The sequence below is a fragment of the Tasmannia lanceolata genome, unplaced genomic scaffold, assembly GCF_043159265.1.
Source record: "Tasmannia lanceolata isolate RefF3 unplaced genomic scaffold, GAP_Taslan_0.1 ptg000044l, whole genome shotgun sequence".
Taxonomy (NCBI): domain Eukaryota; kingdom Viridiplantae; phylum Streptophyta; class Magnoliopsida; order Canellales; family Winteraceae; genus Tasmannia; species Tasmannia lanceolata.
This window is the reverse complement of record NW_027518721.1, coordinates 4,270,072-4,292,948: the sequence shown is the minus strand read 5'-3', so window position 1 is coordinate 4,292,948 and position 22,877 is coordinate 4,270,072. Positions and strand designations below refer to the sequence as shown.

General features: G+C 41.9%; 1 protein-coding gene across 2 annotated transcripts in view; it reads left to right on the top strand.

The window, feature by feature from the left end:
- Positions 1–5,983: 5,983 nt before the first annotated feature.
- The window catches only part of LOC143863637 (nuclear pore complex protein NUP155-like), a 58,037-nt gene continuing 41,143 nt past the window's right edge, over positions 5,984–22,877 (top strand). The window contains exons 1-3 of one of the 2 annotated variants that reach the window (XM_077374361.1): positions 5,984–6,426; positions 7,487–7,656; positions 8,189–8,315. In XM_077374361.1, the coding sequence (XP_077230476.1) occupies positions 6,268–6,426; positions 7,487–7,656; positions 8,189–8,315 (456 nt within the window). In that variant the 5' untranslated portion in view covers positions 5,984–6,267. The remainder of the gene's footprint in view (positions 6,427–7,486; positions 7,657–8,188; positions 8,316–22,877) is intronic. The other variant, XM_077374360.1, reaches the window with a different exon arrangement.

Below are 22,877 nucleotides of genomic sequence, written 5' to 3'. Positions count from 1 at the left end.
ATAAGTTTGATGACCAAGATCCTTTCTTTAGTAGTGAACTTGATTCAGGGAATGAGAATGGGATTAGGAAGCCCGATTGTGAAGATTGGAAAAACGTGAGAAGAATGACGACCTTACTTGAAAACTTTTATGAGCTCACCATACGGGTTTCAGGTTCCTTGTATGTTACATCTAATACTTTTTTTCATGAAATTAGCGAGGTTGAATGCCTTTTAAAACAATGGAGAGAGAGTGACGACTTTGAGTTGGTAATGATGGCCATAAGAATGAAAGAAAAGTATGATAAGTATTGGGGAGACGTTGATAAGATGAATAAGATAATTTATATAGCGGTTGTTCTTGACCCCCGACATAAATTGGAATTTGTGAAGTTTGGACTTATCTCAATGTATGGAGATGAAAAAGGAAAAGAGTTGGGGGGGAAGTGTTTGATGCCATATATGAATTGTTTAATGACTTCAACAAGGGCAATATCAACACCGTCAATACACCTCAAGTTCACTTGGGGCAATCAAGTTCAAGTGAGAATTTTCAAAACTCACAATCTCAGCAACCAAAACAATGTGTGAAGATGATGTTGCAAGAAATGTATAAGAAGCACAAGATCGAATCGGGTGTTGGAGATAACAAATCAGAGTTGGATAGATATTTAAGTGAAGACACCGAAGAACATAGTGATGATTTTGATATTTTAGGGTGGTGGAAGGTTCATAGTCCTAGATTTCCTATTTTATCACAAGTGGCTCGAAGTGTGTTGGCGGTTCCCATCTCTACTGTTGCCTCGGAGTCTGCATTTAGCACGGGAGGACGTGTTCTTGATACATTTAGGAGTTCTTTGACTCCTAAGATTGTACAAGCTCTTATATGTTGTCAAGATTGGCTCCGATCATCTTCGGTTAACGTTGAAGAAGCTTTAGAGGATCTTGAAACAATTGAAAATGGTAAATTTGTTTTCTTTATTTTTAAATTTTTCACTGTGTTCTATTTATTTTATTTTTTGACTTGGAACTTGTTTTTTTTTATATTTGTTTTCTTATTTGCAGAATTTTCAAACATTGGGGTCGTTGGGGTCCTTGGGGATGTTTCTTCAACTAAAGATCTTTGAAGCCTGAGGCTTCTGACTTTCAGGTTTGATCTTATATTCTGTTTGTTACTTTTTGCATCATATCCAATGTAACTCAAACTCTCAGAGGTTGGATCTGACTTAGAGGATTTAGTGGTGGAATGGCCACCTTCTAAATCTCTAATAGCATTGATTGTGTTACTTACTTTCTTAGACTTACTGGTTACTATCTAACAGTATATATCAGAATGTAAGTGTTTGAAAATCCGAGTTGAACTTCGGAACCCATGCCTTGATGTCTTTGCGTATTTTTTGGAGCATGTTCCCATTTTTTTGGCCTTTGAGCCCCCTTAGTTCTTGTAATCCTTTTTTCCTTTAATGCATCTGGTGGGGGTCTGGCGATTTATCTGCACCACTTAGATTTTAAAAGATAGCTTTACTCGGACCACACAAGCAGAGGTTGCATTTTCAGCCTTAAAACTTGAAATGTCAACCACTCCATTACTACGTTTACCTACCTGATTTTACTTAACTATTTATCATTGAATGTGATGCTCTTGAGTCTTGGCACAGGTATAGAAATGTTAGCCATTTGTGTATATGATGCACAAATTGTGTCACCATCTTTTGGGATGCTATTTCACATTTATCAGCACTACTGTCTTTGTGTAGAAAATTTATCTAGGGAAATGTTAATATGTTATCACTTATCAGCACTACTGTCTTTTGATGAGGCCATTACTAATGATGGAGTTGGATGATTGTCCATGGGATCATCCAAGCCGTCCATTAGATGGGTCACAGCCTAAATAGGTTGTGCCCCAAAAATCATTCCCATAGGTTAATCCTAATCCTCCGATCTAAATGTAGAGGGTTGATCCTAACCCTCTATAGATCAGAGGGTTAGGATCAACCTATGGAAATAATTCTTGGGGCACAACCTATTTAGGTTCTGGCCCATCTAATGGTCGGCTTGGATCATCCTATGGTATGGGCCGTACGGTACTTTTTAATAAACTGAGGAAGTGCCTCAAGTTTAACTAGGTGACTGTTTTTGCAAATAAAGAAGGAGAGGACTTATTTTGCAAAACCCTCCAAAAAATATACTCTCGGGCTCTCGGCGTGACACAGGGCACTGTTTGTAAATTGTTATACTTTAAGAAATTGTTATTTGAGGAATATGGCTGCTCATGATTGTAAGATTGTTGTTCCCAGCTTTTAAGGATTCTGGAACAGTACATTTGGTACTACCCGGTTATGCTTGTCTCCATTCTTCTAGTTATTAGTGAAATTTTCCAAGATAGTGCAGGCATCATATTTCTATAATTCTATTGGTAGCTAATTATTCTTTTTTCAGGAGGCTAATATTTGAAGAAAATTTACTTTGATGAAGTGTTTTGGAATGTCTTGGAAGTTAACCCATCATATTTCTCTACAATGCATTATTCTTATGTGCCATTGACAAAAATGGAAGAAAAGGAAAGGAGACTTTTCATTTCAGAAACCAGCTTCTTTTAAATCTCTGCTGTCTGATTTCTGGAGATAATAATACATTCTACTTTTATTTTCTTTAATGCTGAAGATAAATGCTTGTTTCTTGGCAAATTTAATCTAATAATTTCTGTTAATTGATCTCTTAGAAATTATGCACAGTGAAGCATTCGATGAGTTGTGGGTCAATGCGTGATGATAGGAGAACAGCCACCCATGTTCTCATGAAGATGTTATAATCTAGGGAACAGCCAGCCACTGCTATAATTCTTGTGAAGATGTTACAATCTAGGGCATTTTGTGTTTTTTCTATTCCTTCATAATCGTGTTATATATACTACTATGGATGCATTGATCAGGTGGGAGCAACTCAAGGAGGATCGGATGTCCTTCTTTCCTTCAGCTCAACTAGTGAATGGATTCCAAATCCGCTTAACCAGGATTCCAGATGTGATTTCAACGAATTGAAATGATCATTTTTATAATAACCAATCTTGTATTTATCATGTATTTATATGAGAATTTATATGATGGGTGGCCGTGAAAACAAGTGAAGTCTTGGAAAACAGGTACGGCCCACTTTTTTTTATGATCCAAACCGTTCATCTGTTTGGGCACAACGTAGATAGGTTGTGCCCCAAAAATCATTTCCATAGGATGATCCTAACCCTCCGATCTGTAGAAGATTCCATAAATGGTTTTTGAAAATCTCCATATTCAGATCAGTTCAGATTGGAGGGTTAGGATTATCCAATGGAAATGATTTTTGGGGCACAACCTATCTACGTTGTGCCCAAACAGATGAACGGTTTGGATCATGAAAAAAAGTGGGCCGTACCCACTTTTTGAGACTTCACGTGTTTTTACGGCCACCCATGATATAAATTCTCGTATTTATATAGTATATACTACATTCTGTATATCATGATTAATATAGGAATAAAATGAGATTAATTAGCAATTAATCTTTGTAATGTCTCAATTAATCTTTTATGAAGAAATTAGACTCGTACTGGCATAATGTCAAGAATAAATGCTAGTGGGATTCGCCATTCAAAAAAAAAAATGCTAGTGGGATTCGTCAATATCCTTTATTATTTCTGTCTCAAACTCTATACCATGTATATTCCTATGACCTCTTATGAGTTATGATTACGATGTGAGCACCATGAACGGCTAGCTTGGGTCGTGCACTTAAGCATCTAATTGTGATTCTTTTGTAAAATGAAAATTTAAAATTTTTTTGTGTTCAAGTAAACATTTTTCCACCACGATTAGGAATGAGACATTATATAAGGTATTGGTTTTAGATTGCATCGTGTACTTTGGAAGCTTTGCTTAGAGTAGAAGCTCTTAGATTGCATTCATCAGTGGTCTTTGTTTTCGTCTATTTTAAACCTAATTGAGGGTCCCACCTAATCTCATAACCCAAAGTCACTTTTCGGTTTTTACCGAACTAACCGGAAAAACCGAAATATTTATTCGGTTTCGGTTATTTCGGTTGGAAGCGATTCGGTTTCGGTTTCGGTTCCCATTCTTTACTAACCGAATTGGGTTCGGTTATTTCGGTTCGGTGTATTCGGTTCGGTTAAAACCGAATGGACACCCCTAGACGGTTTGGATCATCCTATGATATGGGCCATACCGTACATTTTAATAAAGTGAGGAGTGCGATCACCAAAATACGATGAGTAGTGCCATTATAAAATATGGTAGTGAGGATATTAGTACTATATATAATTTGAAGCCATCGTTGTTACTTGGATGTTCCCACGGGGGTCGGGTTAAGCTTTTTCGCAAATCGGGTTGGGTTGGGTTGGGAAAAATCAACCCGGATTGGAAATCGGGTCGAGTCGGCTCGGGTTGGGTTGTCGAGCAACGCGACCCGACCCAAAACCCGAATTTGGGTTCTATCTAAAGAAGTTTTGTATATGTGTTTTTCTTTTTCAACATTGAAATAGTCTCCACAGTCCACAATTGACGGTTTGGATAAAATCCTATGGTGCGGGCCATACCGTACTTTAATAAAGTGAGGAGTGTGACCATCAAAATAGAGTAGTGTGGATAACATTCCCCTTTGTTAATTGTTAGTCCCTGTTTGGTTTGGATTTTGAGAACCGATTGTGAGTTAAAAACTGATTATTGGTGACTCACTATTGGTTCTCAAAATCCAAAACAACCCGGCTTGAGTTGAGGTGGTCAACAATTGGTACCATATCAAATCGGGTCAACCAACCCGAATTGGAAATCAGGTTGGGTCGGGTTGAGGAAATTGTAAATCGGGTTGGGTGGGGTTGAACCTAGTCGGGTTGGAAATTGGGAACTACTTTTCCTTATTCACTATGTGCGGGTCAAATTACGAAAAGTTTGATATTACGAATGCAGGACACCTGTAAAAATATTGACGAATTCTGGGCACGTTAAGAGGAATAACAATTATGAAAACCTCTATAGAATGGAGGGCTAGGATCAGCCTATGGAAATTATTTTACGGGCACAACCTATTTATGTTGTGTTCCATCACATGGACGGTTTAGATTAACCTATGATGTGGTCTGTACAATTATTTGTTGGCCCGTGCATCGCACATGGTTTTTTGCTAGTATATACTAAGCCTTTAGGATTCTAAAATGTCATTCGTTTTTCTCTTGAAAAAATTTTGGAAAAAGTTTTTCTAACGAAATTGAATTTACCGGTAAAATCTTCTCCATAAGAAGATCCTAGCCATCTGATCCATATGGAATTGTATATTATGAAAACCTCTTTAAATTGGGGGTTCGGATCATCCTATGAATATGATTTTGGAGCCACAATCTATTTACGTTATGGTCCATCATATGGACAGTTTGGATCATACTACGGTGTATTTCTTAAAAAATACTGTACCACACGGGCTTACAAAATAAAAAATCCCGCCTTTTGAATGCTGGTTAAAGATGTCCCATATACTAGCTATGATGGCTCGAGATTTTATTTGGTGTAAGCCCTTATAGTCCTGTACTTTTTCAAAAAGGACCATGATACCAGCTATGATGGCTCGAGATTTTAATTTGGTGTAAGCCCTTATAGTCCTGTACTTTTTCAAAAAGGACCGTGCGGACCACATCATAGAATGATCCAAACTGTTCGTGTTATGGAACACAGCGTAAATAGGTTGTTCCCGAAAGATCATTTCCATAGGGTGATCCTAGTCCTCCCGCAATATGCAGTTCCTCAGTAGATCGGAGTGTTGGGAGCATCCTATATAAATGAATTTTTATCTCTTACCATATATAGAAGTACTTACGCTGTGGCCCATCATGGACGGTTTGGATGATCAAATAGGTTGGTCCATACAATACTTTTTGAATGCCTCTTATGATGATGATACCGCAACCTGACACGTTTACAATTTAGGCCCCGCGCGTTATCATTTCGTGCCCTAATATTTATCTCTTCACATAGATACCAGTAGAGAACCCCTTTTTCATTGTTTTTTGAAAAACCCCACACCCGCCACTACAACAAAAACCCTCGCAAAACCCTTGTTTGCTTTCTTTTCTCTTCTCACCCACTCTCCCAATCCCCTCTGCGGATTTCACCTCTTCTACGGCTACCTCCTCACTCTCTGCTGATTTACAGCATTTCATGCCCTAAATTCTAGGGTTTTGAGTTTATTTCTTAGGGTTTTGAGTCTCTCTCTCTCTCTCTCTCTCTCTCTCTCCATGCCCTAAATGTCGTGGGAAGACGAGACTATTGGCCCAGACGTGGCCACAGCAGGACGTCTGATCAGCGATCGAATAAGCCGAGATGTCGCTGAGCAGCTTGATTTGGAAGAGTCTCTAGAAGCTTCTAGATACTCTACTCATCCCTATTCCTCTCATCCTAAAGAGGTATTCTTTATCTATGAAAAAAAACTTAGGCATTCTATCAATTTTCTGGAGCTTCAATTTTTTATGATATTGATATCCCTCTAAATTAACCATAATCATAATATTTAATTATTTTTCTTGCAATTGAAACGCCTAGGTAATGAAATTTGGTGAATTCTGTGCATTGGATGCATAGTATTGTGATGTCCCCTCTCTATTTTTTCTGCTTCTTGATGTATTTTTTTTATTATATCTGTATGCTCTTTCTAATAAACTCGACTGCCCATTCGATATGATGTAGATGAAAATGGGGTGTTGAAAAATTTAACGAAATATTTATGATTTTTAGCAGTTGAGTGTTAGGTGCCTAGACGGGTCCCACTTGGGGTGGAATAAATTACTTTGGTATTTTAGAGAATAAGATTAGATCTTACCGCATCTGATATATTTAGTAGTTAGGATATTTTAGGATGTTATATATTTAGTAGGTAGGATATATTAGGATACTAATTTAGATTAAGATAATCTTTATTTAGTTATTTCTCTTATTATCATAAGATCTTTCAAGATCTTTCTATGCTTATCTGTAAGTGCTTTATATTAGCACATATTACATTTAATGGAAATCAATGAATAAATTATCTTAGAATTGTGTCTTTTTGCACAAAGGAGGACTGATCCTTCCCTCTAAGTGGATCAAGAGGCTTATCAATCACATTACGATTACGAACCATTCGGGTTCGTAACATTGAGGCATTTGAATCCAAATGCTGAGCTCACAGGTTTGATCTTGGGCCGCCGCCAATAACAGTTGGAAAAAAGGAAACTTGCTTTATTGTAGCATTTACGCAGTTTGGAACTGATTTAAGTGTGGATTGATGTTAGAATATACACACATGGATAGGCTTTGTGTGTACATCCCGATTACGTTTTAATCAATATTTTTTTAATTTTTTATACGTGTACACATTCATCTGCTCTGGTGCGTGCATTTTGTTTCTTGTTATAATTGTTTAGAAATTAGAATAAAACCTTTGATGGATATATTGGATGTTACAATTGATGAGCTACTGTGTTGCAGTGGCCTCCTTTGGCTGAAGTTGTGGATACTCAGGATCTGCCTCCTGTACTGGTTGAAAGATATAATGAAACTGGAAGAGAAGGAACCGCTTTATGTGGAGTTTTTCCAGAGATACGCCGAGCTTGGGCATCAGTGGACAATTCATTGTTTCTTTGGCGCTTTGACAAGTGGTGAGACTTCTTTATAGAAAAAAGAATAGGAAGAAAATTTCAATTTATTATGTTTTTAATGTTTATATTTTATTTTTACTTTTTGTTGATGGTGCGATGAAGATGGTTTCTCTGCTTCTCATGGAGTAAAATCGGTGCTGTGACTCTGTGAATAAAAAATCGTTTCCTTTTGAGACCCAAACTGATGCAGTCTAGGAGAAAAAAAAAATAATAACCAGAAAGTGAATGGATCTGTTTGTTAAATGAAGTCAGCCAAGACAAGTAGCAAAGCAAAGAAAAAGGGAAAAGAAACCCGATGTGGTTCACCTCTTTCATCAAGTCTCCAAACATCTTGAATTTTCAAAACTGAAAATAAACCCCTCAGAATCAATCCCTAACAACCCCCCATTTACAACAATTGGTGAATGTCCAAAAAATTGGGCATTTAGTTATGGGTACCACATTTCTAAATGAATGCTTATTGGATTGATTGGGGATTTTATATGGTAAGTTACTTAGGTATTCTTTGTTTCTAATGTTTTCTTTTGGTTAGGGATGGTCAGTGCCCTGAGTATAGTGGTGAGGAACAAGCAATTTGCGCTGTTGGACTTGTCAAATGCAAGCCCAATATTTTTGTGGAAGCCATCAAATATCTATTAGTGTTAGCCACTCCTGTTGAGGTAGTACAGTTTATTTTCTTTACTTTTCTTCTTGATTATTGTGAAGACATGTATTCTCGTCTGATTCCTTAGTTAGGTAGATCTCTAGATGTTTACATTTTTAACTTTCTACCATAATTCCAGAATATCTAAACGTAGTCAAATCGCTAGTCCTATGCTTGATTGATATTTGTGTTAGTTTGGTTATCCATCTTTTCCCCTTATTGTCGTTCTATGGAATCATAGAATCATGCCGCAGAAATAGCATTACGACCATAACTTTCAAAACTAAAATTCAAACCCAAGATCAAACCAAGCACATACCTCCATAAAAACAAGAGTGCAAATTTTTTTTCATGAAAGACTGTAAATTTATTGGAAAGAGGAAAGAGAAAACGACCCTCGACGACCAAGAAGAAAGCAGAAGCCTCAAAGAGAAAGCAACAGAGAAAAGAATAATACTCCTTGCATTAACTTCAATTCCCTACTTGAGCATTTGGCTTGGAAACCGCTCAGGCTGAATTCGTCGATGAGCAATCAGTTTTATTGCTTCAAGAGGCCCAAAAATCCTTCCTCTCTTAGTGATGATTGATCTGATACGTTGATTTGCAAGTCAGAGTATTTTTTTTCGATTTTAAGGGCTAATTTATAGCCTTCTTAAACTGACCAAACTCGTTGGGCCACAAGCTCATCCTGAATTTGAATTTGATGGCTACTATCACAAAGAGCATAAAGTTATTGTTCTGTTTCTACTAGGCCAACACTTATTGCTAGTTCAAGGAGAAGAAGGTTAGAATGGAGTATAAGAGAAGAAGAAGAAGATGGAAGGAAGAAGATACAATTAGGGAGTGATCCGTATCTCTTTTGGAAGGTCTTTTGTGTGGCAACCATGAGGTTGGCTGTTCACCAAAAATTATACATTTAGGGAAAAGTTAGGGTTCAATTACCCCGAATCTTATTTATATAAAACTTAACAATAATACCAACTATGTCCTTCATGGTTATACAATTCATTATATCTAATATGGCATCTCAACAGAAATAGTAGGAAAAAAATCGATTCCATACTCAGGAAGGCAGCAGCGGCACGGTCTGCATGCAGGCACTGTAGCGCTTACAAAGGCACATCAGTCCTCACGAAAGGATAGTAGCCCACCCAAAGAAAGCATAGTAGTCCAGAGGGAGGCTCTGCAACCCACAAGTTGACACTACAGTCCAATCGAAGACTGCACCACAGCTCATCACAGCTCTCTTGCAATAGTAGATCACACAAAGCAACAGTCCAAGACATTAGTACGGACCAAGGTTGCATTACAATCCGCAAAAAGATTGCATATAAGTTTACACAAAGGCTACACAACATTCCACACAAAGCAGCTACACAGTCTACACAAGGCAACACAATTGCCCAATACACACACAAAAATTGGGTTAGTGTAGACACCCTCATTTTGCTCCGTTTCAAAGAAAACAGGATTCTCGTGCTGAAATTCACTAAAAGAGAAGACTACCCAAGCTATTCCAAGTCGCGGCGGATCATTTCCTAAATTTTAGGAAGAACCCTAAATTGTAGGAGAACTCTATATTCTAGGGTAGTTCCTATATTTCAGGAGGAAAACCCGAACACGGGGAATGTATCCAGTATTCTGAGTATTCTGAGTCATTCGGGACCCTTTCCTAAATTTTAGGAAATGTCCTAAAATTGTAAAAGAGTCCTACATTTTAGGGTATCTCTTAAGGTTACGACACCCTTCGTGTCTCGAGGGAGCTTCCTATATCTCGAGTAATTGTGAAGTGATTTAGAAAAGCCCCTAAAATGTAGGAGTCCCTACATCTTAGGACATGGTCGGTATGAAAGGTTCCTACCCTACATAGAGACACCTCGTTCTTATGACGACCTTGATGTTCTAGCGCCCCCCGAGTAATCCTCGCACCTTGGTTTTCTCATCTCCTATTTTTCCTCTTTTATTGTGGCCCCACCTCCTTGTTTTTCTCTCGCCCGAAATCTATTTGATGAAGGGTTGCTGTTGATCGCAAGATCAAGAGCTGAGATCGGGTTTTGAACGATAACCGTCAAATTGAGATCACTTTGGATCGTGGTTCTACGAATTAACGGTCGAGATCTTCTAATCTCAACTCAGTGATCATGGTGAGTGTTTGGATCGCTAATCACTTAAGAGTACAGGAGCTTAGATCACCTGCGAAATCGATGGCTCTCATTAAAGATGGACCATTTGTGATCAAGATGGTATTTTCCATGGAATTCTTATTCCAGGAAAACATTTCCCTCATCACTTTACTTTCCTTGGATTTGTTTGTCCAAGAAATTATTATTTAGGAAAAGTGTTTTCCCATTTTTAAGGGCTACATGGCGTAATCTCATGGAAAATTTTATCTTGATCGACGAATTAATACAATCGACCGTCAAATGGATTGCTTGGATTGTTCTTTGGAAATTAAGAGGTAAGGTGAATATGTTTGTTCTCATTACACTAGAGGGGTAGATTAGCCATTTGGGAAAATATGTGGCATGGTTGTAATTCATTCGAATAGTGGGGACTACTTGGTCGTTTCACAAAACAACCAAGAGAAAAAATAGGGAAATTTGCAACGAACTAGCTCTTCCCCTATTTCGTCTCCCTTTTTTGGCCAACAATTGGATGTTTTGGATCACCCCAATTCCTCCCAACCGACCCTCCCTCTCTCCCCCACGTTTGGGATTCCCCCCCACCCTAATTCGTCTCTCTCTCTCTCTCTCTCTCTCTCTCTCTATATATATATATATATATATATATATATATATATATATATATATATATATCTGAACGTGCAACAATTAGGAGAGACAAGCTTAAATCTCTTTTTGATCTTATCAGCCCAACAAACCCAATCTTCTACATCAAATCCTAACTAATCGTTCCACCTTTCCCTCATCGGTAGGAACCATCCGATTTCATCTTTTTCTATATAAACAATTCCTTCTCATTCATCCAAAAAAAAAGAGAAAAAGAACTCCCTCCCCCTCATAGCAGCCCACCATTTCCATTCTCCACCGCCCATCATCCTCTCCCTTCTATCCACATTCACAAGGTTCAACTAGGGCCCTCTCTTCGGTCAAGTTATTCGGCATCTATTCCAAAGAGGTAAGTTGAGATTCCTTTATTATTTTTTTGTGATCTAGTCTTTCCTTTTGTGCGAAGTTAGTTGTATGGGTTTTGTTTGGGTCAATAGCATCGGTTGCTTTGATTTTGTTTATTAGATGAATTGATCATACTCATTATTTATGAACAAATCAGAAGCATGGATTTATCCAAATCAGCAGTAATGGTTTCACCTATACTTTTGTTCAAACCGGTAGTCATCTTACCCTTTATTATAGTCTGCAATAATGGTTTCATCCATGCTTTTTTGGCGAGTCAGTAATATTGCTTTTGTACGTGATCTTCGAACCAACAAGTAATGTTGATTGTGCACGCTCTCTTGAAATAAATCAGTACCGTTGATTGCATTCCTACTTGTTGAATAAATCAATAGCATGGGCTTCATTGCTATGAATCAGTAGTATTAGTTTTGTTCATTTTATTTAGAATAAGCTATTGTTGTTATCTGATGAATTAAAAAAAAAAACAATTGGACAAAAGCCTAACATGAAGCCATTAAGTTGTGATAAATCAAAATGAAATAGAGAAGTCAACGGATGTGGCAAAAATAAAAAATAAAAAATCAAAAGTAAACTAAACTTAACCCCTCACCCCAACTCAAGCCAACCCAACCCAACCTAATCCAACCAAACCAACCCAATCTAAACTCGTTCCAATCCAACCGAGCCGAACCCAACCCAACTCAACCTCTACCCCACCTAACCTGACCCAACCCACACCCCAACCCAAGTTAATCCAATCCCATCTGGACCCACCAAACTCAACCCAGCCACCCACCCATGCTCTTATCCAAACCCCAACTGAACCGAACCTAAACCCATCCCAATCTAGCCCAATCCAACCCAACCCAACCCAACCCAACCCAATCCCAAACCCAAACCAAAACCTGACCCTAACCCAATTCAAATTTACCCACGCCCAACCTGACCCAACCTACCCCACGCTAAACCCAACTCAAATCTAACCCAACCCCCACCTGAAATCAAACCTAACGCAACCCCTAATCCTTGACCCTACTACACCCCATGCTCAACCCAAACCCAAGCAACAGCCACACACCCGACCCGAAACAGACCCACCCACGCCCCAACCTCAACCCATGCTACACCCCATGCTAGACCCAACCCCACACCCCAATCCCACGCAACTTAGCCCAGCCCAACCTAAGCCAACCCATCCCACACCCAATCCAACTTGACCCAACCCCACACCCCAATCAACCCCAACCTGAGCTGCTCCCCAACCCAAGCTGCGCCCCATCCAAACCCCAAGCTCAACCAAAGCCGCACCCCAACCCCAAGTCCGACCCAAGCCGCGCCCCATCCAAACCCCAAGCGCAACCCAACCCGCACCCCGAACCCCAAGTCTAACCCAAGCTGTGCCCCTAGCCGCACCCCACTCGACCCAAAGCTACACCCCACCCAATCCGTACCCCAAACCCATCGCCAACTCGACCTTGATCCGAACCCTTGGCTAATTTGGCCTTGACCCAACCCGACTTACCCCAAATCCATGGCCAACGTGGCCTTAACCCAAAAGCCTCGCGGCCTATTCGACCTCAACCCAAATCCTCGGCCAACTTGGCCATGACCCAACCCGACTCGACCCAAATCCATGGCCCCCAAAAGCCTCGCGGCCTATTCAGCCTCAACCCAAATCCTCGGCTAACTTGGCCTTGACTCAACCCGAACCCGAACTCGAACCCACCCAAACCCCTTACTTACCCTTATCCCTAGGCCGCACATGCAGTTCCTAAGACGCAGGCACTCAGTGCCTAAACCGTAGGCACTTAGTGCCTAGGACGTTCATCTAGTGCCTAAATCGCAGGCACTTAGTGCCTAAATTGCAGGCACCTAGTGCCTGAGACGCACACCCAGTGCCTAATTCGCAAGCACTCAGTGCTTAAGATGCGCGTCCAGTGCCTAAAACATGCACCTAGTGCCTAAGATTTTCACTTAGTGCCAAAATCTTATGCACCCAACGCCCAAGATGTTAACCCCGTGCTTAATAGGGTATCCACCCGATAGGCACTTGGCTCAAATTCGATACCTTAGATGACATATTTCAGACCCCAACCAGAGTTCAACCTGGACCCTAACCCAAACCAACCTAACCTGGCTCATCATTCTCATCATTCTGAAAAGCCCTAGACGAATCTAGTCCTAAAAAAAGAAGAAGAGGTGGGGTGTGTGACTCTGCCGAATAACCCCAGCAGAGTTGCCAGTCTGTGGATCCCGCCTGGAAGGGTGGCCCACGAGGGTGCGTGTTATGATGATGATAGCGTCTTTGTTTATTGATTTTGTAAATGATTTATTTTCTCGTAAATTAGGGATGAAAATCCTAATATACGAGAGAAGCCATGACCAGAGTCGCCACCTAGATTAGGGATCTAGGACCCATGATTAACTCTGTATATTTGGTCTACGATTTAAATTCTGGGTAAGTTACCTGGTTACAAGATCGGAAGGTGTACCACACAAAGTGTACACCATCGATCTTACCTAACGAAAGTCAGACTTCCACTTTTAAAAGCTTCAATTGTTTAGGTTTAACTAAGGGGGGCAAATGTGAATTTTATTAACCTAAATGCATTCTAATTGTTTAGCCGTTTACAGTTTAGACTCATGCGGGCCAGGAGTTCCAGCCCTAAATGCCTAGCTAAGATGCCTAATGCCTAGCATGGGTCCTATGTAGTTGACTGAGGCCGAGAATTGAATGTTGCTGGATGTTTAGAAGCTTATGAAATCTGAGTTCTACATGCCTGGAATGCAGGTTCTATATGATCCTGGAACTAATGCAGGGAATCCTAAGAGCCTAAGCTAAGGCTTGGGTTTGAGGTACGGGATTGGCTATCCTTGGATAAGGTATCCTAGAGTTTTAAGCGTCCGGATAAGGTATTCTTGAATTGGGTATCCTAGGACTAGATGGATATCCTAAGATTGGGTATCCTGAAGATAAGATGTCACAGGATTGGGATGAGGTTTTCCTAAGGTTTTAGCATTCCTAACATTTTAGTCTTCTAAAGAATTTGAATTTCCAAGGATTTGGAATTCCCAAACACTTTAGTTTCCTGAAGGATTATAATTTCTAAGGCTGGAATTGATCCTAATGAGAGTTTAATTCAGATGGACTCTAGGGTACTCTGGTTATGAAATTGGATCACTCTCAGGGAGTTCTGATGTCTTCTGGTTCACTCCAGGGGACTATTTAGTGTATTACAGAAGCATTCTGGAGTACTCTGTGTCATTCCAGAGGAACTCTGGGTTGACACTGTGAACTTCAGGTGAACTCTAGTTGATTTTAACTCTTAGGATGTCTTTAGACTAATCACTTGAGTTCAAGGCTGAGTCGACCTTTAGGTTTTGGGGAAATGGTTAGTCTAAGTGGCTGCGGGGTTAAGCTCGGGTTAGGTCGGGGCTGAACCGGTTTGGGTTGGGTTGCACTGGCTTGGGTTGGGTTGAACCGGTTTGGGTTGGGTCGGGGATGAACTGGTTTAGGTTGGGTTGAACCGGTTTGGGTTGGGATGGCTCGGGTTGAGTCGTTGGATTGGATTAGGGTCCAACTTGGGTTGACTCGGGTTGCAGTTCGGGACCGGGTTGGATTCGGGTTGCAGTTTGGGTCAGAGTTAGACTCAGGTTAGGCTTGTGTATGCGTGGGGGTAGGTTAGGTTGGTTTGGGTTAGGGTTCAGGTTGAACTCGGGTTGGGGTCTGAAATATGTCATCTAAGTCATCGAATTTGAGCCAAGTGCCTATTGGGTGCATACCCTATTAAGCACGGGGTGCTCGTCTTGGGCGTTGGGTGCATAAGATTTTGGCTTTCGGTGAACATCTTAGGCACTGGGTGCATGAGATTTAGGCGCTGGGTGCATGTCTTAGGCACTGGACGCGCATCTTAGGCACTGAGTGCTTGTGATTTAGGCACTGGGTGTGCGTCTCAGGCACTAGGTGCCTGCAATTTAGGCACTAAGTGCCTGCGATTTAGGCACTAGATGAACGTCCTAGGCACTAAGTGCCTACGGTTTAGGCACTGAGTGCCTGCGTCTTAGGAACTGCATGTGCGGCCTAGGGATAAGGGTAAGTAAGGGGTTTGGGTGGGTTCGAGTTCGGGTTCGGGTTGAGTCAAGGCCAAGTTAGCCGAGGATTTGGGTTGAGGCTGAATAGGCCGCGGGGCTTTTGGGTTGAGGCCACGTTGGCCATGGATTTGGGTTGAGTCGGGTTGGGTCAAGGCCAAGTTCGCCGAGAATCTGAGCTTTTGGGTTAAGGCCACATTGGCCATGGATTTGGGTCGAGTCGGGTGGGGTCAAGGCCAAATTAGCCGAGGGTTCGGGTCAAGGCCAAGTTGGCCGTGGGTTTGGGGTACGGATTGGGTGGGGTGTAGCTTGGGGTAGAGTGGGGTGCGGCTAGGGGCACAGCTTGGGTTAGACTTGGGGTTGAGGTGCGGGTTGGGTTGGGCTTGGGGTTTGGATGGGGCACGGCTTGGGTCGGACTTGGGGTTGGGGTGCGGCTTTGGTTGAGCTTGGGGTTTGGATGGGGCGCAACTTGGGTTGGGGAGCAGCTCAGGTTGGGTTTGATTGGGGTGTGGGGTTGGGTCAAGTTGGATTGGGTGTGGGATGGGTTGGGTTGGGCTAAGTTGCGTGGGATTGGGGTGTGTGGTTGGGTTTGGTATGGGGTGTAGCAGGGGTTGAGGTTGGGGCGTGGGTGGGTCTGTTTCGAGTGGGGTGTGTGGCTGTAGCTTGGGTTTGGGTTGAGCATGGGGTGTAGTAGGGTCAAGGATTGGGGGTTGGGTTAGGTTGGATTTCAGTTGGGGGTTGGGTTAGATTTGAGTTGGGTTTAGCATGGGGTAGGTTGGGTCAGGTTGGGCGTGGGTCAAGTTGAATTGGGTTAGGGTCAGGTTTGGGTTTGGGATTGGGTTGGGTTAGATTGGGTTGGGTTTAGGTTCGGTTCAGTTGGGGTTTGGATAAGAGCATGGGTGTGTGGCTGGGTTGAGTTTGGTGGGTCCAGGTGGGATTGGATTAACTTGGGTTGGGGTGTGGGTTGGGTCAGGTTAGGTGGGGTAGAGGTTGAGTTGGGTTGGGTTCGGCTCGGTTGGATTGGATCGGGTTTAGATTGGGTTGGGTTCGGTTGGGGTGAGGGGTTCAGTTTAGTTTACTTGTGATTTTTTTTTTTTTGGCCACATCCCCTTACTTCTCTATTTCATTTTGATTTATCACAACTTAATGACTTCCTGTTAGGCTTTTGTCCAATTGATTTTTTTTTAATTCATCCAATAACAATAATAGCTTATTCTAAATAAAATGAACGAAACTAATACTACTGATTCATTCAAATATGAGCAATGAAACCCATGCTATTGATTTATTCAACAAGGAGGAATGCAATCAACGGTACTGATTTATTTCAAGAGGGCGTGCACAATCAACATTACTTGTTGGTTCGAAGATCACGTACAAAAGCAATATTACTGACTCGCCAAAAAAGCATGGATGAAACCATTATTGCAGACTATAATAAAGGGTAAGATGACTACCGGTTTGAACAAAAGTATAGATGAAACCATTACTGCTGATTTGGATAAATCCATGCTTCTGATTTGTTCATAAATAATGAGTATGATCAATTCATCTAATAAACAAAATCAAAGCAACCGATGCTATTGACCCAAACAAAACCCATACAACTAACTTCGCACCAAAGTAAAGACTAGATCACAAGAAAAATAATAAAGGAATCTCAACTTACCTCTTTGGAATAGATGCCGAATAACTTGACCGAAGAGAGGGCCCTAGTTGAACCTTGTGAATGTGGATAGAAGGGAGAGGATGATGGGCGGTGGAGAATGAAAATTGTGGGCTGCTATGAGGGAGAGGGAGTTCTTTCTTTTTAGGTGAATGAGAAGGAATTGTTTATATAGAAGAAGATGTGATCGGATGGTTCCTACCGATATGGGAAAGGTGGAACGATTAGTTAGGATTTGATGTAGAAGATTGGGTTTTTTGGGTTGATAAGATCAAAAAGAGATTTAAGCTTGTCTCTCCGAATTGTTGCACATTCTTATATATATATATATACATATATATATATATATATATATATATATATATAGAGAGAGAGAGAGAGAGAGAGAGAGAGAGAGAGAGAGAGAGAGAGAGAGAGAGAGAGAGAGAGTGGAATTAGGGTGGGGGAAAAATCCTAAACGTGGGGGAGAGAGGGAGGGTCTGTTTGGAGGAATTGGGGTGATCCAAACCATCTAATTGTTGGCCAAAAAGGGGAGATGAAATAAGGGGAGAGATAGTTCGTTGCAAATTTTCCTATTTTTTCTCTTGGTTGTTTTGTAAAACGGCCATGTAGTCCCTACTCTTCGACTGAATTACAACCATGCTACATATTTTCCCAAATGGCTAATCTACCCCTCTAGTGTAATGAGAACAAACATATTCACCTTACCTCTTAATTTCCAAAGAACGATCCAAGGCATCCATTTGACGGTCGATTGTATTAATTCGTCGGTCAAGATCGTATTTTCCATGAGATTACGCCATGTGCCCTTAAAGATGGGAAAACACTTTTCCTAAACAATAATTTCTTGGACAAACAAATCCAAGGAAAGTAAAGTGATGAGGGAAATGTTTTTCTGGAATAAGAATTCCATGAAAAATACCATCTTGATCACAAATGGTCCATCTTTAATGAGGGCCATCGATTTCGCAGGTGATCTAAGCTCCCGTACTTTTAAGTGATTAGCGATCCAAACACTCACACCATGATCACTGAGTTGAAATAAGATGATCTCGACCGTTAATTCGTAGAACTACGGTCCAAAGTGATCTCAATTTGACGATTATCGTTCAAAACCCGTTCTCGGCTCTTGATCTTGCGATCGACAACAATCCTTCCTCAAATAGGGTTCGGGCGAGAGAAAAACAAGGAGGTGGGGCCACAATAAGAGAGGGAAGATAGGAGATGAGTGAACCAAGGTACGAGGATGACTCAGGGTGGGGGAGCTAGAACACCAAGGTCGTCTTAAGAACGAGGTGTTTCTATGTAGGGTAGGAACCTTTCATACCGACCATGTCCTAAGATGTAGGGATTCCTACATTTTAGGGGCTTTTCTAAATCACTTCACAATTACTCGAGATATAGGACACCCTTCGTGTGATGCTCCCTCGAGACACGAAGGGTGTCCTAAACCTTAAGAGATACCCTAAAATGTAGGACTCTTTTACAATTTTAGGACATTTCTTAAAATTTAGGAAATGGTCCCGAATGACTCACAATACTGGATACATTCCCCGGGTTCGGGTTTTCCTCCTGAAATATAGGAACTACCCTAGAATATAGAGCTCTCCTACAATTTAGGGTTCTTCCTAAAATTTAGGAAATGATCCGCTGCGACTTGGAATAGCTTGGGTAGTCTTCGCTTTTAGTGAATTTCAGCACGAGAATCCTGTTTTCTTTGTAACGGAGCAAAATGAGGGTGTCTACAGATGCCCCTCTTTGGCGGAGGTCACACAGTGACCGTATGCCAAAGCCAAGGAGACAATCTCATTTTGCTTAGTTTCAGCCTACAATATGCTCTCTTGAACCTTTGGAATCATGGAACCTCTCTCAATGCGGATGGATACTTCCTAATGCAATGCAATTTTAATGCTAACTAATGCGTCCTAATGCAACCTAATGCATGCTAAGGTAGGTTGAATGTAAAATACGAGAGTTGAAAATGGCAGAATGCTGTGGGTGGAAGTAAAATGTCTGATGGTGCTGTGGAAGGCGAGATACCATGCGACAATGGGCTTGAATGTGAAGAAGAGGGGGTGCCGTGTACGAACGAGCTTAGGGGTGTTGTAGCAGGCCGATGCCGTGTAGAAGCGGGCTTCGAAAGGGATAAGACGCAGTGTAGGAACGGTCTTAGATGCCGTGTAGAAACGGGCTTAGATGCCGTGTAGAAATGGGCTCGGAGAGAAGGAGGTATCATTTTCGAAGGGACTCAAAGAAATTGAGACGCCGTTGCTCGAACGAGCTTGGTGAAAATAGCTTATCTGCGAAATTGACCTGTCTGCGAACGAGACGCGGCCAGCGGGGTTGGGGGTCAGCGAGACGGGAATCAAAAGGGATTGTGGCCTAGATGGCCGGATGAAAATAGCATGTCTGCAAAATTGACTTGTCTACGAATGAGACGAGGGTCAGCGGGACTGGGGGTCAGCGAGACGGGAGCTAAAGAGAATTTGATTTGTCTGCGAAATTGACCTGTCTGCGAATGAGACGTGGCCAGCGGGACCGGGGTCAGCGAGACGAGAGTCAAAAGGGACTTGGACTCGCGATTGGGTGCAACTCGGGTCAGATTTTGAGGTGCGAGTGGGTGTAGGTGCAACTCAGGTCAGATTTTGAGGTGTGGGTGGGTGCGGGTGCAACTCAGGTCCGATTTTGAGGTGCAGGTGGGTGTGGGTGCAACTCAGGTCAGATTTTGAGGTGCAAGTAGGTGCGGGTGCAACTCAGGTCAGATTTTGAGGTGCAGGTAGGTGTGGGTGCAACTCAAGTCAGATTTTGAGGTGCAGGTGGGTGCGGGTGCAACTCAGGTCAGATTTTGAGATGCGGGTGGGTGTGGGTGCATCTCAGGTCAGATTTTGAGGTGCAGGTGGGTGCGGGTGCAACTCAGGTCAGATTTTGAGGTGCGGATGGGTGCGGGTGCAACTCAGGTCAGATTTTGAGGTGCGGATGGGTGCGGGTGCAACTCAGGTCAGATTTTGAGGTGCGGATGGGTGCGGGTGCAACTCAGGTCAGATTTTGAGGTGCAGATGGGTGCGGGTGCAACTCAGGTTAGATTTAGAGGTGGAAATGGGTGAGGAGTCAAAATGAATTAGTGAGATGGGAGCTAAAGAAAATTTGATTTGTCTGCGAAATTGACCTGTCTGCGGAAAAGGCTTCTGTCTGTTTAAAAGACAAGGGCCAGCGGGACTGGGGGTCAGCGAGACGGGAATCAAAGAGGATTGGCCTAGATGACCGGATAAAAATAGACTGTCTGCGAAATTGACCTGTCTGCGGAAAAGGCCTGTTTGTTAAAGAGACGGGGAGCCAGCGGGACTGGGGGTAAGCGCAACGGGAGCCAAAGGGAATTTGATTTGTCTGCGAAATTGACCTTTCTGCGGAAAATGCCTGTCTGTTAATGAGACGGGGGCCAGTGAGACTTGGGGTCAGCGAGACGGGAATCAAAGAGGATTGGCCTAGATGGCAATGATACGGTCCTCGTGAACGAATAGTTCACTCGGAAGCAATGAAACAGCCTTCGTGAACGAATGGTCTACTCAGAAGCAATGATACGGTCTTTCGTGAACGAATGGTCCACTCGGAAGCAAAGATATGGTATGGGTGAATGGCTAGTCCACTCAAAGGCCCTAGATGGGTCAACCTCTAGTCCAAGAAAGATTTGGTCGGATCCACTCAAAAGCCCTAGACGAATCTAGTCCTAACTTGAATTTCTTGACATAAATGAGTGACATGGGGTTTAATGAATCTGCTGGGGATGATTGAGCTAAACAAGTATTTCTTCTGCTGAGGATTTGGATGAACATTACCCGCAAGGAATGAACAACGATGGTGAACCTTAGTGAGATGAGGGGAGTTCAAGGATTGAATATCTTTCTTTCACGAGGACTGGGACAAAAGATCTCAACAAAACCACATCTGAGGTTCTTCCATTGCCTTAAGGTGTTGTTCAACTGTTTTCTCTTCTGAAGATGGAAACAACTTTCTCATAGGTCCCTTGCCATTTTGGAACAACCTTTTGGCTGATCAATTCATTTGCCTATGCGATTTTTTAGATTTGAAGCTATCCCTCTGTGATTGTCTTACTTGTATTTACTCTTTTTCATGATTTGTCGCGCAGCCGAAGAAGAATAGCCTTCACCTTTTCACCAAGAGAGTTGCAGCTTGAGGAGATGGAATTACGAACAATGTTTACACAAAGGAGACAATTTTTCTGAGACAACGACTAACTGAGAAGACTCAAACAAATTTTTGAAGGTTTAATGGGAATATAAAGACACATGAATAACGATACTGACGCTTCTGATCATGACTAATTTGCATTTTTTTGATTGGTAGGTCCAACCTCTCAAAGAGTACTTTATCAGTTTGTTAATATTTGTACTTTCTTCCTTAGATCAGCAGTACTTCATGGATTGTTACTAACGCTTTTTGGATTGCTCGGTTTCATGCCCTTAGCTTCGAGGATGCAAAATATGACTGCTTGAATTTCTTGGATTTCTGAGTCTGATATTGGATATTGCCCTTGTGGATGATTTCTTACCATGACCAAGGTGCCTTTTCAGGTTTTCAACTTGGCGGACCGTTTGCTTTAACTTTTGCTTGAATCGCTCTTTTGGATTTTCGATTTAGCGGGCTTGTACTTTAATTTTTGCCTAAGCCGCCCTTTCGGGTTTTCAGCCTAGCAGGTCTTCAAACTCCTTTTCATTTATCTTCTTTCTTTTTCTTTTTTTTTTTCAGATCTAGAACCTTAAGCACCGTGCACCGAAAGGACTTATAGGTAGGGTGGGGTTTAACGAAGGAAAGGCTTAAGGTTTGCAAATTTCGACCGAACTTGAACAAGCAGGTTGCCTATGTATGGGGTCACATGTAATTCAGGGCAGATGCCCCTAGTATAAAGGTAAAATGACCTTTTGTTTTAATTATTGATTGATTCTTTTTTGGAACTTTCTTCTCTTTTTTTTTTTCTTCTATTGATTGATTTTTGACTTCTCTTTTTTTTTGGAATTTCTAAGGATTTGGAATTCCCAAATACTTTAGTTTCCTGAAGGATTAGAATTTCTAAGGCCGGAATTGATCCTAATGAGAGTTTAATTCAGATGGACTCTAGGGTATTTTGGTTATGAAATTGGATCACTCTCAAGGAGTTCTGATGTCTTCTGGTTCATCTATTCCAAAGAAGCCAATTCTGAGTAAGCTTTTAACAAAGAAGACCTAGATCCCGAGTCTAACTCGGACCCAAACTGCAACCCGAATCCAACCCGGTCCCGAACTGCAACCCGAGTCAACCCAAGTTAGACCCTAATCCAATCCAACGACTCAACCCGAGCCAACCCAACCCAAACCGGTTCATCCTCGACCCAACCCAAACCGGTTCATTCCCGACCCAACCCAAACCGGTTCAACCCAACCCAAGCCAGTGCAACCCAAGCCAGTACAACCCAACCCAAACCAAGCTAACCCAACCCAAACCGGTTCAGCCCCGACCTAACCTGAGCTTAACCCTGCAGCCACTCTGACTAACTATTTCCCCAAAACCTAAAGGTCCACTCAGCCTTGAACTCAAGTGATTAGTCTAAAGATACATCCTAAGAGTTAAAATCAACTAGAGTTCATCTGAAGTTCACAGTGTCAACCCAGAGTTCCTCTGGAATGACACAGA